This window comes from Phalacrocorax carbo, chromosome 1 (assembly GCF_963921805.1).
Source record: "Phalacrocorax carbo chromosome 1, bPhaCar2.1, whole genome shotgun sequence".
Classification (NCBI taxonomy): domain Eukaryota; kingdom Metazoa; phylum Chordata; class Aves; order Suliformes; family Phalacrocoracidae; genus Phalacrocorax; species Phalacrocorax carbo.
The window spans coordinates 149359614-149379469 of NC_087513.1; the positions used below are offsets into that span (position 1 = coordinate 149359614).

The 19856-nt window shown below is 38.7% G+C and overlaps 1 protein-coding gene across 1 annotated transcript in view; it reads right to left on the reverse strand.

The window, feature by feature from the left end:
* UXS1 (UDP-glucuronate decarboxylase 1) overlaps positions 1-19856 on the reverse strand; it is a 66560-nt gene that overhangs the window by 39554 nt on the left and 7150 nt on the right. Inside the window, exons 2-5 of the mRNA XM_064439534.1 lie at positions 12544-12571; positions 9739-9787; positions 7606-7649; positions 3535-3595 (exon numbers count right to left, since the gene is read on the reverse strand). Of these exons, the coding sequence (XP_064295604.1) occupies positions 3535-3595; positions 7606-7649; positions 9739-9787; positions 12544-12571 (182 nt within the window). The remainder of the gene's footprint in view (positions 1-3534; positions 3596-7605; positions 7650-9738; positions 9788-12543; positions 12572-19856) is intronic.

Consider the following 19856-nt stretch of genomic DNA (forward strand, 5'->3'; position numbering starts at 1 on the left):
TTCCCTTTGGGCTAGTCAAAGCCTAAACATTTATCCTGCCCACTCCCTCCCCATCCACTATTGAAAAAAGGCAGATTAGCAGAAATTCTTTCTTTTTAAACGACAAAAAAAACCCAAACAAAAAACCAAATGCCACAAAAAAACCCCCACCAAAACCAGCAAAGACACAAAGGCAACTAAAAAGCTAACAAAAACTGAAAAGGAAAAAGGATAACTACATCTGTTCTCTTTTGTAAAAACTTGAACATCCACTTCTTGTATTCTCACACTTGTTTTTCTTCTTAAAAATTCAGGGCCATCAGTGTGTCGAAGGCATTGTAAGTACCAGTTAATAAAAGAATCATGTAGTTGGTCTATCTAGTATTCTTTTGGGTTTATCATGACTTCCTTGTAGCACATTCAATACGTGAAAGAGGATTTAGGAGAAGCCCTCTGAAAAAAAGAAATAATCTCAGGGCTCCAACTATCCCAGAACAGGCAGGAGGGAAGGACAGGTTTCTGGCAGAATGCTGAGAACAAGAAAAGAACGGTAGTAACTGAGTGAAAACAGTCCTCTGCCAGGTGCCACCACTTACCAAGGGAAAAATAATACGCATGGAAAACCTACTGCCATAAACTTATCCTGACTTGGAAGCAAGCTGCAGCCTTGCTGAATGTTCCAAGGGTTTTGCCTTTTTGTGGTGACCAGGACAAAGATTGTAGATGACCTGAACCTATTCATTCAGCTGAGGCCCAAGGAAATCCCCTGCTGCTGCTTCTATTTCCAGTATTCCAGAGATGCTTGCAATATGTCTTTTGTGCAGTAAAAGAAGGTGTCTTTGCTCCCCTTGGGAAAAAAAAAAAAACATAAACCAAACCAAGCACTGCCTACAGCACTCTTCTATGCTAGATGCAAGCAAAAAAAACCCAAAAAAGCACAAACCAATTTTGTCTGGAAAGAAGTTTCCAATTACTTTAAACCTGTAAGTAGTGTTTATGATAAATCTGTGTTAGCTTTATTAACATATCACTTTCATAGGTATTAAAGAGCTACTTGGAAAAGGAGCTGAATTTCCCCTGGAAAAGTAAACAACTGTATAAATTAATTTTTTTATCATTACTTGAGGCTACATTAAAAAAAGAAAAGATGATTTATCACTGAAGCTCTCTGTATAACCTTCCTGTAATCACTCATAAAAGCAAGGTCAATATACTTCATTTCTAAATATGACTTCCTGCAAATCACAATGACATATTAATCTACAAAATCATATACTGTAAGTAAATAATTTCCATATCAGAATTGAAGCACCAGCACCTGGGGTTTCAATAGGCATTCTTTAATACAACATCATTAATAAAAATATTTAATTAGTAGTGCCAATATGCTTGGTAACTTCAGCATCTACTAAAAGACACATTATTACTGAAAATTTCCTCCACAAAGGCACTTAAAAGTTTGTATTTGCTAGACAGATTCAATTCTGCTGTCTGCAGGCAGATTGAAAACATCTAATGTCCCATATGGAAACTTTAATTTTTATTTATTTTATGCTTTAATTGGTCTACCACATTCAATTCAGAAACAACCCACACAACAGATTGAATGAACGTCGACACTATCATCCATAATATGAACACAATTCCTTCTCTTGCACACAGAAGTCTTTGGCCTAGTCACTTTAGAGAACTGAGCAAGTACATAAATCATGCACAACAGGACAAGGACTTGAGCTCTTCTGAATGAAAGTGCCAGAGTATTAAGCCTCAGCTGAAATACCTCCCCTACTAGCAATCATCTCTGAATAGAGGCAATATAATAAAAAATAACTGCTAGAACTGTTGTCTTATCAGCTCAGCGCTGTAGAGACTGCATTCAGAGAAAAATCAGAATTTAGAACGCATTCCAGGAAAAGACACAGTATCAACATTATGTGAAGCAAATCATCTACCAAAGTTCACTTGGCTTGCCGATTCCTGTGTTTACTCCTGAGAAACTTCCAGGTGTCATGCAAGGTCTGCATGAATCCTTAAGAAGCTGACTTCAGCTACTCAGAAGAACATTCTTCCTGTAGGATTATGACAGCGATATTCTAACAGAATGAATCTGCCCATGTGGGCAGGGAGCTTGTGAAAGCCCATCTGAGTTCCCACTGAACTAGTCCCCAGTCACGACAGATAAGAAGCAACTGAATGATTCACAGACCCTTTTGGCCAGCTTTCTCTTTAGTAATTTAAACTCTACAAAATACATTGACAGCAAAAAGCTATTCACCTCCAGGTCACCAGAAAAGACTCCTATTCCAACTACTCGCCATCACTGTTGAAGCAACAGACTTCAAAATATCCAGTATCTTTAAGAGGCAAAGTTTAAAAGTTTAATATTAAAGAGCTCCATAGCCTATTAACAGCTTGCACCGATACTTTTCTTGAAAGTACCTTCTTGCTTACACAAAAACCATGACATTAAGGTAACCATCACACTTGGACACATGATTTGGAATGTTCAGAATTAAACCTCTCTGATGTTTTCCTCAGTGTACCTTCCACATCCAACAAGGGCACAGAGAGCCTACAGGTCTATCTCCTTCAGACTGCCATAAAAATGACAGAATAACACTGAAGAACTAAACTAATTTGATAACACTTATTCTTTATGAAGTTTTGCAAGAGCAGTGAATACTTGTCTAATAAAGCAGTAAAAATAGAATTTGTTTTTAATAGCATCTTTTCAATGTTTTTCGTTAAAACATCAGTTAGGCACTTTAGGAGGGATTTGTCCCAGACGCTGCTCTGTACTACAGAGGCAGAAACTCATACTCCTGTATTTACACATCTTGTGTAGCTATACTTTCTCTGACTCTTCAAAATGTGGGGACAATTTTTCCCCCCCAGGACAGAAACAAGAAAAAAATTAGGACACAGCTATCTTCAAAAGCATTTGTAGACAAAACTGGAAAGCTGATGTTGCAGCACAGTTGGCTGAGTTTAAGAATGCCTTGGATGACTACTTGTCCTAACTTAACCTGCCCTCCTCTTCCACCCTAACACATCTGTGATGCTTCACAATATCAGAAACAACATGGAAGATAGAGAGATGAACATTCCCTCAGTCTAATTAACTGGTCCTTCTTAACAGTGCTGCAGAGCAGCTACTTTTCTAGCCTTATGACTAGATTTTGTCCAATTTACTCACACAAGCTTTCTGTCAAGTCGTGCCTAAAAAGCTTCCCAGTCTCTGCAAGTTTAAGCCATCTGGGAGCACAAGATGAAAGACCCTTTGGCAATGCAGTCCTGAGATGTCACAAGCAGAGAACAGTAGCTTAATTGGCAAGTCAAACCTCCAAACCAGAGCCCAAGTGTATTATCCATATGCTGAGTTTGAGAACATCAACACAGAGTAAGTGAAGTACTACTGTAAACCCTGTGCAGCACATACGACATAGAAGGTATTTAGTTAATTCCTGCTCATGTCTTTAACCCTACAAGACTGATTGCATTCAACAGATTTTTCTTCTTCCCCAAAAAACTACCCCTGAGTAAATACCAACTTACCAGGATTCTTTTACGGTCCTTTTCTGATAAAAATTTCACTGGTGGGTATTTCTGGGTGAAACTACAGAACATTTCAAAACAAAGAAGAAAAGAATATGTAAGTTGTAAGTTTCAGCCTTTTCATATGTCTTTGAAATATTAAAAAATACTCTGACAACCTCCCATTCTTGAAGTTCTGCTCTGGGTATGTTTAATTCTTTTTTTCTAAAGAAGGATCTGGGCCAACATGAGAAAATGCCTGTGCTTTGTAAAAGCACTGTGAGAAATATCAAAACTGATCTGCAAAAATTGCTTTTAAAATTTCTGCTTAACTGATTTTCTAGAATGAATCAATTGACTTCTTATCTTTTGAGAGCAGACTGGTGCCCGGCATGACATCACAAGAGAATAAAACAATAAAACATGAGCAACAATTGAATGGGTTGTTTTTGTTTTGTGGGTTTTTTGGGGTTTTTTTTTTGTTTTGTTTTTTTTTTTTTAAAAGGTTTGAAAAGCAAACAACCCCCTTAAAAGTTCTGGAAAAGAAAGCAAGTTGTTTTGACTTACCACACTGATTTAAAATATTTCGCCTTAAAGTTTCAATGTGAAGTTGAAAATATTAAGTTTTAATACTCAAAGTTTCACAGTAATCAATGTAAAGATTACAATCAAAATGTCAAAGAAACTCTGTTTAAGATACTTCAACAATTTTTACCAGAGAGTTTATTCAGTATGAAAGCTAATCCTAATTTTCTCCTCAGAAATAGCTAGACTGCCATTGTTTTGATGGTCTTCAAGTTTTCACTTTAATTTTTTTACACCTTCTTCTTTACAGGAACTTAATCAAAACTAAAACATCCTAAAATAAAATTATGCAACATACAAATCTTACATGCTCTCTCAGGCTTAAAATTGATGCTGAGAACCTTAGATGATTTCATGGACATGGAATTATGTTACTTCTTTCTCCCTCCACTGGCATGCATTCTGCATACAGCAACAAACTCCTCCAAAGGAAGGTGTGAAAGAAGGTGTAAATTTTATTTTATTTTATATATTTATTTCAGTAATTAACATTGTAGTCTTGGCAATATTTTAACAGCTCATGTTTTTCTTAACTAAATATCAGTGTGACACTGCACAGAAATCAAACTATGGTTCCTCTTCTCCTCCAGTAAGTCGACATGCTAGAGATGCAATTGGATGTTGCACACAGGAGGTAGATACGCTAACACTTCACACTGAGATTACATTTTCATCTACTCACAAATGGACTCTGAACTGACCCTACACCTCTGATCTTGAAGCACTTCCTCTGCTTCTAACCTGCAGTACTGGCTCAATGGGAATTCTTCAGAGGCAAAGCACAGGTGCTTCTGTACTTGCAACAACCTTTCATCCCAGAGTGAAAGCCATTTTCAGTTTCCTGGACCGGGGAAATATAGCAGCAGAATCTTCCAACGTTACCCATACAGGAAGACTGAAATAAGGAGCTACCTACACTTGCCTTATATCACCACATGGGCCACTAAGGGTAACCCTATTTTTTTGATTTAAGCTTAGAAACAATCAGAAACAGCAGTGCATAAGTACAATGCAAACATGTAAAACACAGCCTTCCTGTGAGAGAAAGAAAAACCCACCACAAGAGGGTTATGGAGCTTAAAAAAAACCTGAAGTGCCAAATAACTTGATACACGGTAAAAGTCAGTCTCCTCCATTTTTAAGACCACTGTTTTAAGGTCACATTAATCCAGCATGGAGCAATACTGCTTCCAAAGGGACCTCCCAACCATTTTTGCTCCCTCATTACACCAGGACTAGCTTAGAGGCAATGGGCAGGAGTCTGGAACTGATCCAGCTGAACGTTCATCTTTTGGCAACAACATTGAGTTTATCTTGACCTAATGCTTGCTTTGATGACTACATGGCAACACTTTTGCTGTGCAAATTATTAATAAAAAAAACTTTCCACCTTCAGCTAAACAATCTCTTGTCATGAGACTAGCATTAAGGAATTCTTGTCTTTCCTGCATCCCAAAAGCATGACGATAGCTTGCTTTCAAGTTTTATCAGCTTATGAGGCAAAAGAAACATTGACACGAGAGAGTAAGCTTTGCAAGCAAAAATCAGCCTTCAGGCATCTGACAGTGAGTAGTTATTTACTGTCACTTTACATAGACATAAAATTCAAAAATTGTTAATTGCAAAAACCCACATGCAGTTGAACCAGTAGAGGTGAATGGATACACTATTTGAAAAACCCAACAACAATAAAAGCCTATATTTTGATATGGGCCATAACAGCCTATAAGTCCACATTTTGTGAAAGTATGATTCCCAGATCAGCTCATAGAGAGGTAAAAAATATTTTGATTATTTCTCCTCCTTGCTAGATATTTGAAACAAGATTCATCAATACATTGTAAACACTACTCAAAAAGAAAAGAGCATTTAGACGGCTCCTGGGAAAAGTTGTAACTTAATGGTTCCACCCAACAACTCATTGCTCATTTGGAAAAACATAACAATACCCAAAAAAGGGCCAATAAGGACACCCTCCCACAAAGGTCCTCTGTGAGTGACTGAAGGAAATAACTGAACTACCAACAACAGAAGCTGAAGATATTTAATCTTTATTGATAGCCCAGTATAAGTCAATTGAAGAGAGGCAGGACATAAAAAATTTCATCTAAACATAAAATCTCTACCCTATAATTTGACCATTATAATTGGTATAGTAGTATCACATGCAACTACTACAGGTGATGCAGTCTGCAATTTGTTTCATGTTGCCAATACATTGCCTAGTTTGATCCATTAAGTTCACGTGTATTTAAAAGATGAGCAATCAGAGCAGCATTCTCACTGAAATAAATTGCATGTGGCACGTCACTGAATCTTTCAAATCAACTGTAACAAACCAGAACAGACAACTTATTTTTTCTTATCTCTTTTTTTTTTAATGGTTGGTTGTTTTTTGGGTTTTTTTTTTTTTGTTTTTTTTTTTTTTAGTTGTGGTATTTTGGGTTGGTTTGTGGTTTGTTTCTTTTTTTTTTTTTACAGCACAGGACAGGTGGGAGGAGGAGGGGCAAATGCTCATTGGCAAGACAAAACTAAAAACACCAACACACTGCAGGTGTCGACCATACCCCTGGCCAAGAGCTATGGGATTCTGCCCTCCTCTCCAGAAGAACAGCACACAACCAGTATGCCATACGTAACCATCCGGGCCTACTGGTACTGCTGGGGTAAGTCCAGACTTGTGATTGCTTGCCCCTTATAATGCAGCATTCTTGACTAGCTGTTTGCTTGGGACATCAGCAGTGCCACCTGTGAAACAGTATCACTAAAGCAACAGCATCCTTGTCAGAGCTGACAATTCTCACCCATATTCTAGACCTTATTTTGCAATGAAAAGCATCTGCCTGTGAGGGCACTCAGATGGCAGAACTGATCTGGCGGAAAGGCAACCAGACCGGGGAGCAAAGGAGTTAGTTGCAAAGAGAGATTGAAATGCCTGGTTTCCCCATTCAGTTTACTATCAGAACTCCAGTGGTTCTGCTGGCATAGAAGTGAGGAAACGATGTTGCAGGGTTTATTTTTTTTTAACAACTATGTCAACTTAAGGTGCTTGTGGAACTACAGCACACATTTAATATCTGCAGCTCATCAAGCAGCTTGTCTGCTTGTCCTCAATTACATCACCCAGTTTAATCCAAGATATCACATTCCCTTACAAATCCTGAGAGAAGCGAGTCAGTCAGGCTCATCCAAAGCACACACAGAGACTAAGATTCACAAGCAAATCACTGTACATTAGCTGAACCATGGTAACGGATCACAACTGTGGGAAATGTGAGGTAAAACATATTGGTTTTAACTGCAAGAGACTGAGAATATGTTTTAACACACACCTGGGTTGAATTTACTAAACCAGCTGGACTCAAAACAGCAAATTCTTCCACAGGATCCAAAGGTACTGAGGGTACAGGCAAAACATTTATCTCAAGCCTACAACTACAGAACTGACTGCTCCAGAACAGAAACCGTACTTTTTAACTGCTTCCCAAATTTAGCAAAAAGACATACCTTTTTTCCAGATCTTTGATTTTCTCCCTTAGAGGTGCAACAGCCTAAAATAAAGGAATAATATTTAATCTTGGAAGAATAGAATAAGATTCACATCACAAAACAATCATATAGGAAGTTACTTTAGAGCAAGAATCACGGTAAAGTCTTCTATGAAGAGCTTCACTGAAGACACTCCAAGAAACTTGCATCTTAAAGTATCCTTTATGACAAAAAAATCTTTGAACCTTTTTCACCAAAAATCAAATCACCTTGTACAGTGTGAAATCCCTTAGTTTACCACTGAAAAAAAATCACCTCAAGGCTATAAGTACCATGGACTTGTTGACAAGAACATCCAATGTTATGATTCATATTTGGCAAAGTGAAGTCACAACTGACTTGTCTGAGGTTGTCAAAAGCAATCTATATTGAGCAACGGCACAATAGAACAGTCAGTAAAACCTCAGCTACTTAAATGGACAGCAGATACATGCACTTAAGAGTAGATAGACACGGAAACAGAGGTATTACCTCCCGTGCAAAGGCTACCATTACTTTAGAACATGATATGTGAATTTAAAGAGGCATCATGTTTTAAAATCTGATACATTTTACATCATGATTTGAGGGTACATCTAGGCTTTTAAAAAAATATTAGAAGGAAATTTGTTAGAAAATATAGTTCACCTACTAAGACTTCTGTTTTCATTTTCGCTTATTTTCAAAGCAGTGCTTCAAAGAGAGAATCACATAAGTCAGCATCAGTTTCAGGTTCCTTATCACAGGACCCAAATTTCTAACAGCCTTGACAAATTTCAACAAGTCCCTGAACTCTTGTTTTTAAGTTTAATAAAATCTTGTCACAAAGTTTACCATCTAGGGCCATACATAAGTTGAAAGCTATCAGAGGGTTATCACTTGAAGTGGTACAATACAGCAACACATCACCAACCACCATTGATTTGTTTTGTACAAATATTGCTGGTTAGAGCTAGACAATTCAGGAACTTCATGAACTGAAATAAGCTGTGTGTTCACCTTACGAGGAAATAGAGTATTGTAATTTATATTCATTAAATATCTAGCTCTGTGAAGCAGCAAATAGTTCTTGAAACAATTACGCTTACTCTGACGGTTCAAGATACTGTATAACTAAAGCTTTAAAAAAAGATCCAGAAATGCTCAAATTCTCAGACCTTACAGTAACTCTGATTTACTCATTGCATTTCAAGCATTTGACCATTCTTAAACTGGGATTTTCAGAATGCTTGCTGCAATGTTTACCAGAACTCCAAAAAAAAAAAAAAAAAAAAAGAGGAATGCGAAGGGCATAAACTAAGAACACAACCTTTCTATTGATTTTAAGCAATTTCAGTGGCCTTCTCGCTGTGTCCAGAGGAATGATTGCTATATAAACCTGTTGGAATACAAGACACTAGACAGACCAGACTACACTAGTATGGTCACACACACCCACACAAGGGGTAGGGTGTATTGACCTCAGAGACTTTTATATCTATTAAATTCTTTGTTCTACTGTTATTAGACTGGAAGTTTAAAAACATCTGGGGAAAGATCTGTTGAACACATTATTAAAATTTCACAACAAACTGAGGTCAAAATGGAAATTCAGAGGTATTGGTACAGAAGTTCAGAACCACCAGTGTGTCTACCCAGAAATTGCCAGGACTTGTGCCTAAAGCATCAGTACTGCACACCATCCCTGACCACAAACACCACTACCATTGTTCATTAGGTAAGAACAAAGCAAAGCATTTTTGGGAGGTTTCAAATTTCTAATGAAACATATATATTGAACATTTTGTAAGGGTGACAGCGGAAAGGGTGTATAACCTTCATTCAGTAACAAAAACCCGTTCTCGGGAGGACTTTACCACAGCCTCTGCAGCAAATGAGACAGAGATATTACTTTTAAGAAAGGTTTAGAGGAAAAAAAGATTAAAATCACAGATCTATGTTAGAAACTGCACTGTAGTGAAGGAACACTTATGTACAGACACAAATTCAATGCTTTGAGTCGTTTTAGCGCAATGGAGAGTAATGAGAGAGAACTAAATACACCTTTTCAATATGAAATGAGTGAAATGGAGTCCTTAAAACAAAACAGACTACAACTATTAACAAACTAACCTCCTCTATTTTACTTTCCAACTTCTGATCCCCATTTTCTTGAAGAGACCTGTTGGCAAGAAAGGAAAAAACATAATCCATACCTAAGCAATAGTTGCTCTGCTGCACCTGCATCATGCTTTTCATGTTAAAACAGTATCTTCAAAGCACCCAAAGTTAGTATTATTTCAAAGGCATACTCAGAACAAATGAAAGCAGATGGTTCGATTCCCATTGAAATTGGCTAGTCATGTTTGGAAGAAACTGAACCAAGCCCACAGGAATGAGTACTAACAATAAAGATGACATTCATGTTACAGAGAAAATTAACTTCATTGGAGAAAAGTGTCTAATCACTGCACTAAGGTAGGGTCAGCAGAAATGTTTCTGAGTGTAGCTTTACTATGCAAATGCCTAAGATGTCTCTTTGAAGGTCCCTGTTTACTGTACGCTACAATTATGGTAACAAAACATTTTCCCTTAATGCCACAACTGTATCTGTAATTTCAATCAAAGAGAGAGAAGGGCAAACATGTCTAGTTTTGACTGTCAACTTTTACAAAAAAAAAAAAAAGAAAAAAACTGTACCAAAACTTGTCTTTTGTGACCATCTGATAGGCAATACCCAGAACATAAGTGCTACTTGTTTGCAGGGAAGCCAAGCTTATACACTGAAGGATGAAGGATGTCAAGGTAACTTGTGAAAACAGGGTTGGAGTCTTGCACAAATCTGTGTGGTCTTATTTAGCATCTAATTATGTCAAGTATCACAATTAGTTGGGTCCATTCTTTGAAGTAAACTTCTACAAGTGTAGAATATGTATTTTTAAATTTTACCTCTTGCACCTAGTCTATGTAATTTTCCTTAAGTTTGCATAATTCTTTTTTTTCCAGTTAAACCTCCTGAAAGGGGAATTATTTATCTAACAGTAGTAAGCTCTTATGCAAAAGGATTCATGGGTATCCAACATAAAAAGGGGTTCTTTCAAATAAAACAAAGCTCCTTTACTTGGGACCTGAAGTTATTACACCTATAGAAACAGAAGATCCTTTGTTAGGCAGATACATATATACCACACTTAGAACCCTTCATATCCCTCTGTAAAACTCTCTTTAGTCAGTTCAGTCTATTACTGAGGCAAAAATCTTATCGACCAGATTTGTTTTGCCGTATGAGTAAAGAGTACAGTAAACTCCGAGACTAAGACATGCAGACCCTGAACTATCTTTTTCAAACAAATTGTAATTTATGGTAAAGTGGCAAATAAAAACCCTCCAGTTAACATAGTATGAATTTACTACAAGGAAGCAATATTAAGTAATTCTTGTAAATTTTTAAAATGTTTTCCCAAATAACAGAAATCTACAAAAAGCTATGTGAACAATCCATGGAATAAAGGCTTTCCTCTCTGCTAAATGAGCAAGGAAAATTTGGAAAACCTCTCAAGAATATAAAAATGTTCCCTCAAAATGGTTCCTAATATCGGGTTGTGGTTTTTGTTTTTTTTTTTTTCCACAAAACATGGAACTTAAGGACTGGCACTCTGCAGTTTAGTTTTTAATGAGCTCTTCCTCCTAACAAAGACGATCTTATTTGTTCTGAAGGCCCAATGTAGGTCCTCAGCCAAAGCTTTCCTCCTCAACAGCTCTATAATGGACAACTCAAATAAGAATCAGATGCAGCTAATGGTAGAATTTGTAAGGACAGCTAGACACACTGGATCCCACACCCACCTGCCCGCCTCAAACCACTCCTGAGGTTCTTGTCCTTCCTTTGGAAATGCTCAGCTGCTCACGTAACAGCTGCTAAGCTGCCACAGTTTGCTGGTCACGATAACATGGTACTCTAAATGATACCTCCATCTGCAAGCCGCAGCAGTTCAGCAGCTGTCTGCCTATAGCAGCTGAACACTTTGTAGCAAGGGCGAGAAACCCCAAGAGAAGTGAAGGGGACAGCCTGGGACAGAAACAGGTTCCAGGGTAAGCTGTCCTGGGTCGATCAGAGCCCACAGAAAAGCAATTAATTTTCTTACTTTGCCTCAAACTTTCCTTACTCTGTGCTGCTAAGAACAGCAAGAAAGTACAAAACCACTTTACTAGCAAAGCAACATAGTGAAACGTTTTGTCCTCTAGGCGGAAAGACTTTGTTGTAGGGAGCAGACTGTCCCCATATTCTCTTCACCTTCTTCCTCAGTCGTGGCTTGCTGGTGAATTTACCGAGGAAAAACACGCACATATAAGCAGAAATGCTGTGAAAATCTGTATGTTTTGCATGTGTATGCTATGCCTTCCTATTTCTAACAGCAAAAATTCTGGGGTACAATGCAGGATTTTTTTTGCTTTTCAGCAGTTAAACCATCAGATTTTTTCCCAATTAACTGTGGAGGAAGAAAAACCCTCAAAACCACATTTCTAATTCTAGGTACAGAAACATAATTATGCAAGCAGTGGAGGATCTGCTGCTCTTCAGTGTTTAAGCTTGTATTGTCACTGCGATAAGGTCATATCTGCGCTGAGGAAAAGCAGAATCCAAGCCCACGGGCCCAGCTACACCAACCAACTTGCCTGAAAACATCTCCAAAATCAGAAGATTAATTTCTGTAAAGCGAGTGTAAGATTCCTGGGTGAGATTTGCAGCAGACATACAACCCTTTTTGAGACTGAACACCTTGTATTTAAAAAAATGGTATCAGCTGCTTAGCAACCGTCCAAACAGTGTGAGCTGCTGTTCTATTTTCTCCCTACTTGACATACAGTGATACATGTTGATGGGAAAGGTAAGTTATTTCAGATAGGGATACTCAATACAAAAATTATATACATTACCTCATATTGACAAAGTTTCCCCATACAGCTGGAAGATAAGAAAAGAGAGAACATTACAGTGTCATATAACAGTACGAGGTCATTTTTTCCTATCATCATCAGATGGAATTTAAAACAATATTAATTATGTTAATGGCAAATTATCTGTTTAAGTAAAAAACATGATATACATACACACACCAAGTGATTAGAACACAGTTTAAGAATATGGGAAGAATTCTGATGAAATTACATGAGACTACAAAAAAATCGGAAAATACAGTAATTCAATAAAAAAGGACTAGGCTATTCCAGTGCACACCTGGAATTATCAGACCAGTAAATCAGCAGACATACTTATTTGATCATTATCCCCACACTATATTACATAAACAAAATGTACTAGAATTCTCTGAACTATGATTTGACACTGCACACATATTAAACAAGCCAGAACTCTGGACTTCTTAGGATTATTGACAAAATATGGCAAGAGCAAGAAAGGAGTCCTGTAGACCTGAACCACACGACTGAAAACAGCAGACTGACAAGTAAAGACTGGCCACTATAGGCAACAGCTGGACCAATCGAAAGAGGTGCCACAAAGGTCCTGCATTAAAGGTAGCAAGGGCTTGTGTGCATGTGAATTCTGTCTCTAAATAGGTATATATTGTGATGCAGACACAAAACATATCTAAGCAATGCAACCAAACACCTCACTAAGCAAACAAAGATCATTTATTACACTCTTTGTATGGAAAAAGTGTTTTTAAGGAAGACAAACTGCAGTATAAAATAGCACAGCAAACATTTATCAGCCGTTTCTCTGTGCTCACAAAAAGGATTCATCTGCCCAATTTATTTTTCTACTGGAAAAAAAAAATCTTCTGAAACTGTTCAGGGTTTAAGTGATTACACAAAGACTATCAGAACACGGATTTTCCTTTTAACTTTCAACTAGAACACAGAATGTAGTTGAAAGTGAAAAAATGAGAAGCCACAAACCAGGCTACACTACAGAGTTGACAACTTCAGACCGTCAAGACAAACAGGGTTAATAGGGAACAGTTCTGTAAGGGACTCTGCAACAATAAGCAACACAGGAAATATACCCTGAATATCGCCAGAAAAACCATTCTGCAATTGCTTTTTAAGAGACAAGGCTCAACCTAAGGATCCAAATTACCTGGGTCTTAAGAAAGAGTAGCAGTCTATATGCAGCAGTAACATACACACAGAAAGCTTCTGAAGTGTCCTCAGCTTTTGTAAGCTGCACTTCAGGTCTCAAGTAGCAGCCAATGAAGTATTTTGCCTAGATTCAGGCTTTGCACCATTTTCACGATTATTACTTATGGATCTCAAGCAGGTGATGAGGTGTTACAGAAACAAGAAAACAACAACAAAAAAAATACTGCTACAGTCACAGGCACCTTCCAGGCAAGAAAAGAAAGAAAACATACCCAGGAAAGAGGAGCAGGGAGGACACGACTGAGGATGCAGTAATGCAGTCGCTGTTCCGCCCTTTAGGGGATGACAAAGCTACTGAACTGTTTTTATCTACTGAGTGCTGCTGAGTAATTCAGAGAGTTATTCAAATGAATCCATGACAGACTATAAAACAAACTGTAGGAGGGCACTGTGATATCTGTGGTGGTATCATAAAACCTGTCTTTTTCCCGGGAAAAGTTAAGGAAGCTTTACATTAGAACAGATGATCAATAAAATCCAAATGAATTTAAAAAACACTGTGGATTTTGTGTTGATTAGATAAAGTAAATTATCTGTGGGGAAAAAGGGATACAACTTTGAGCACTAAGTTGAATTCAAGTTATTTACCTTCTGGCTAGGATTTTATCACAGGATCACAGGTTGGAAGGGACCTCAGGGATCATCTAGTCCAACCTTTCTAAGAAGAGCACCGTGTAGACAAGATGGCCCAGCACCCTGTCCAGACGACTCCAGAAAGTGTCCAACGTGGCCGAGTCAACCCCTTCCCTGGGGAGATTATTCCAATGGTGACTGTCCTCACTGTGAAAAATTTCCCTCTCGTGTCCAATCGGAATCTCCCCAAGAGCAGCTTGTGTCCATTCCCCCTTGTCCTCTCCATGGGACTCCTTGTAAAAAGAAAGTCTCCATCTTCTTTGTAGCTGCCCCTTAAGTACTGGTACATGGGGACGAGACCCCTCTAAGCCTCCTTTTCTCAAGGCTGAACAAACCCAGTTCTCCCAGCCTATCATATGGCAGGCTTCCCCATCCTTTGATCATTTAGAATTATTTATGATGACATTAATGGAAAAGCTTTTTTTTGCGATGAATGATGACCATTTGGCAACTACAGGTACAGAATTCTCAAGTTATACATTACTCAGCTATACTTACAATCAGTTATTTTTCTCAGCTACAGAAATGCATACAAATAACGTAAGGTATTGTTTACACAGTGGCAGGAAACATCTGGGCTTAGTTGGTGAAGCAGAAATTGATAAAACAACAAGTTGCCAGCTGCACCACAAATACTACCCTACCAGTTCTGTTGCAAAGACAGTGCACAGCTACACTGCATACAGGAAACTGGCTTCCTATAGAAAACATGTTAATTGTGTGTGCTCACTGTCCACAGCAAAGAAGGGGAACTCAGAAAAGCATTTCTGTGCTTCCAGAAACACTACGCTTGATATCCCAGTTCCGTAGGAGTAAGAAGTTTAATGGGAGGTCATTAAGAAGTGTATCTTTTTATCACTGCAAAAGAGAATGAAACTGCAAAATGAACCACATAGGAAATACTATATGGAGAGATTTGAAGAACCCTGCAGTCTCTCTCACATGCAGAGAGGTGCCGCAGAAACTTGCCTGAACATACTGCCCTCACAAAGGATTCTGAAGACACAATTCTAAGGATGATCTCTTTGGCTACCATGGGTTTACGCACAGCTTACATCAAGGTTAAAGAGATTGGAGGTAAGGCTTTGCGCTACTGTGGAAATAAGGTTTTCTTGGGATTTTTCTAAATAAACATCACAATTGTTTATAAAACGGGCTTCTTCTGTAAGCCATAGTCACACTGCTGGTTCTGTAGCTGTGGATTTCCTTGAATTGTCACTTCCTTGCTCTAAAGGTTATACCAAGGCCAGTCTGACATTCAGGCAAGAATGATGGAAACATACTAAGGCAAGTGGGCCCAAATCCACAAGCAGAATGATGCAGAATTACAACCCTAAATCCAAGACAAAAACCCTCAAAGGCACCACAAAACCCCTTGACAGGCCCAAGTTCAGGCACCAAATCTGCAGATGTGTGGATGGTTAAAAAAAGCTTCCCATACCAGAAAGCTCATTAATCAGGCACTACACATAAACCCAGTTTTCAAAAGCATCAAACTCCTAATGGACCCAAATCTAAGCAAACGCTAACATAACTGAGCACCTCATTGTAAAAGCCAGTCTTAAAAAAAAACCAAAAACAAACAATTTTAAAAAAATTCCAACTCTAAAGCCAAATCTTTTAAGCCAAGAGGTATTCATCCAGGATAACAGTCCTATGCCAATTCTCAAACCTCAGAGATTTAACACCCTCACCCCCCACAGCCACACACAGAACATACTCTATGAAGAATGCCCTATTCATCAAACTAGGAAGCATTCATGGACAGTCTTCCTGCCATCTAACTGAAACTCTGTGCAAGGGAAAAATTCATGACTAATTGGACTGGATGGATAGAAGCATGACGTGTAACCAAACAACTGAGACACTCACCTACAAGACAGAAGAAATAACGGTTCTGCTTATTCTCTCAAAGACTATTTGTAAATCTCACCCAGTGACTGATTAAGGCAATAATAAGTTACCATTAGGGAAGAGATCAGAATATCTGCATTGTTCTGAGACACGTGAAAGGCTGGTTTAATGGCGTGCAGGAGAAAGGTATAGTCCTATTTTGACTCTATCTGTTCTGGGAAGGCTTTTCCCCTCTGCATCCCTTCCATAAAATAGTGAGAACAACCATTTTTATTGTAGCATTTTTGCAAGGATTAATTGTGAGTACCATGAAGATTAAAAGTACATCAGAGGCATTAATCACTCCCACAGACATTACACTTTAAAGTGACAGCTTCCAGAGAAGAAGAATGTCATGCCTTTGATGAAGCGATAAAGAGCTGTACTTTTAGAAAATAGATTTGTTTCTTAAAGCCTTAATTACAGTATTGTCATTAAAGAGGTATTTACATTTTGCCAACTAAACATTAATCACTCACGGCTTTCAGGAAACCCCAATCTCTTTTTTTGTTTGTTTTGTTGATTGCCTTTTTTTTCCCTCCAGCCTCTGAGAGATAAAGCTATAACTAATTGGCAAGCACAGCCTTATGATAAAATTGTTGTAGATTTGCAAGACTTCTCAAAAGTACCTTAAACAAAAGCCATCAGTCACAGATGACTGAAGAACGGTTTTCCTTCTACTGAATACATTTAGTGTCCTGGAAATTTAAAGGTTTATTTTTACTAGAGATGACCCTTTCTGAAATTATGCCAGATGCAGAGCAGTAGGATGACTGGGCTACTTTCAGGAAAGGAATATTCGAAGACCTATGCTTTGGCTACAAGCCAACCCTGCCTGCCTGAAGTGTTAAAAAAAACCCCACCACCAACTCCAACACAAAATCTGTTAAGTCACACCCAAAAAAGTACAACAGAACTTCTAGCTCTGACGAGCTGCACTGTATAGCAGCGAAGAATTATACTTCTAGATCCCTAGAATATAGGAACAGGATGTATGTTTTCATCCGAATGTCCTTTGAGTCTGTCATCCACAATAATACTTACTGTATAGGTTTCTATAAAACACAGATTACTACCCTAAGAACATTGCATGCCCTAATTAACTCATCCACAATAGGCTGAGGAATCAGTAAAACACCACTATCACAATCTGAAGGTTGGAAAAAACAGAATCTCAAAGGAAGCCTGTGCCTTCACCCCAGGATGATCCCTCTTCTCTAGGTCTCTTTAAATGACATCAAAATCAAGTCACTATTATAAGGCACCGACTGTAACACACACTCATAATCTGAAATTATTAGTGACAATATTAGTTTCAGCATCACATACATTTCAAAACAGATGTTTTAAAAAGAGAGACCATGATGCCCATAGAGATCAACTGTACCAAACCAGATGCAATCTCCTTTAAAACCATTTTCTTTCCCAGTGGCTTTGTTGTTTGCATTTTCAAGACACTCAGTTAAAGAAACTTTTGCCTAACTGGATTTTGCTGAAAACACAGGATTTTTTCCCTGTATTGCCCTCCTTACAACCTCTGTTCTTCAGAATAAAAAGAGTACAAGATGATGTTTGTTTCAAATGGATCTCACTATCAAGAGAAACAGCATGCAGGAACAATATGAACTGATATACGGCCATACCCTGGATTTCTAAAGCAAAATCGTAAGCTCTGAAAATCCAGAGTGAAATGCTTCAGCCAAACTTTCTATTTCAGAGAGATGCAACGTCATTCAAAAGAGGGTTTTCTTCCTTAAATCTGACTTTCCATAGTCACTCAGCAGCCTCAGTCTCCTGGTAGAAATAAGCTTTTTGCCTCCAGAGGAAAACTTGACAAAAAAGGAAAAATTGGTGAAGGGAGCTCATAAAACGCTTATTACTATAGATGTATTAAAGTCTTAATTCTTTTGCAGATCTCAATTAGATATGTAATAATGTAAAGAAAACTTATTTCCCACACAACATCCTTGTCGCTAAATTGGGAGAGGTATGGGTTTGATGGATGGACTGCTCAATGGATAAGGATTTGACTAGGTGGCCTCATCCAAAGAGTTGTGGTCAACGGCTCAATGTCCAAAGGGATCAGTAACAAGTGGTGCCCCTTAGGGTCAGTGGGCAGTACTGTGTCATTAATAAAGATACCGATCTTTAATAAAGACACAGACGGGGGATTGAGTGCACCCTCAACAAGTTTGCAAGATGATATCGAGCTGAGCAGTGCCACTGAGGGAAGGGATGCCATCCAGAGGGTCCCTGACAGGCTTCTGAAGTGGGCAAATACAAACATGAAGTTCAACAAGGCCAAGTGCAAAGTCCAGCACCTCTGTCAGGGCAACCCCCAGTATCACTACAGGCTGGGTTATGAATGGATTGAGAGCAGCCCTGCAGAGAAGGACTTGGGGATACTGGTGGGTGAAAAGCTGGACATGAGCCAGCAACGTGTGATCGCAGCTCAGAAAGCCAACCATATCCTGGGCTGCATCAAAAGCAGCGTGGCCAGCAGGTCCGAGGGAGGTGATTCTGCCCCTCTACTCTGCTCTGGTGAGACCCCACCTGCAGAGCTGCATCCAGCTCTGGGGCCCTTAGCATAAGAAAGACATGGAACTGTTGGAGCGGGTCCAGAGGAGGCCACAAAAATGATCTGAGAGCTGGAGCACCTCTCCTACAAGGACAGGCTGGGAGAGCTGGGGTTGTTCAGCCTGGAGAAGAGAAGGCTGTGGGGAGACCTTATTGCGGCCTTTCCGTCCTTAAAAGGGAGCTTATAAGAATGATGAAGATAAACTTTTACCAGGGCCTGTAGTGACAGGACATGGGGCGAGGATGTTAACCTGAGAGTAAGTTTAAATTAGATACAAGGAGCAATTCTTCACTGTAAGAGTGGTGAGATACTGGAATAGGTTGCCCAGAGAAGTTGTGGACACCCCATCCCTGTAAGCGTTCAAGGTCAGGTTGGACGGGGCTCTGCCCATGCCAGGGTGGCCGGACTAAGTGATCTTTAAAGGTCCCTTCCAACACAAACCATTCTATGACTTAGCTAATGCATTTCAAACTGCATTTTATAGTCTAGATTTCTTAGCAATAAAAAAAATCCTCAATTGTATCCTATCTGTAATTCCAATAGTTAATTTGCTTCAGAAAATTATTACACTGATGAGAGTATGTTGCAATACTAGTGGAGATAACAACGTACAATTACTAATCATAATTTTGTGTCATGGAATGTCTCCTTCCTGGGTGAATTTTATGATTATGCCTTTAGGGAAGGTACAATAATTTGAATATTAAAAAATATCTCCTCTGGTGTGTCTACACAGATTTCTGTACGGCAAGTAGTTCTTCCTGCTTATTTTCTGAACTGATGTCTTGTTCAACAGTAAAGTTCCTGCCCCAAATCAAAGACAGCAGTTAGAAACTGTAGCTTTTCCCATGTGGGAAGTACCCTAGACACCAGGATACAAGGTTTTCTGAAGGGGAAGATGCTCCCTCTTCAATTTGGATAACACCACCACTCTATACCAATCCCTCAGCTAGTCATCACATAGCAAAACAAACACAAAATA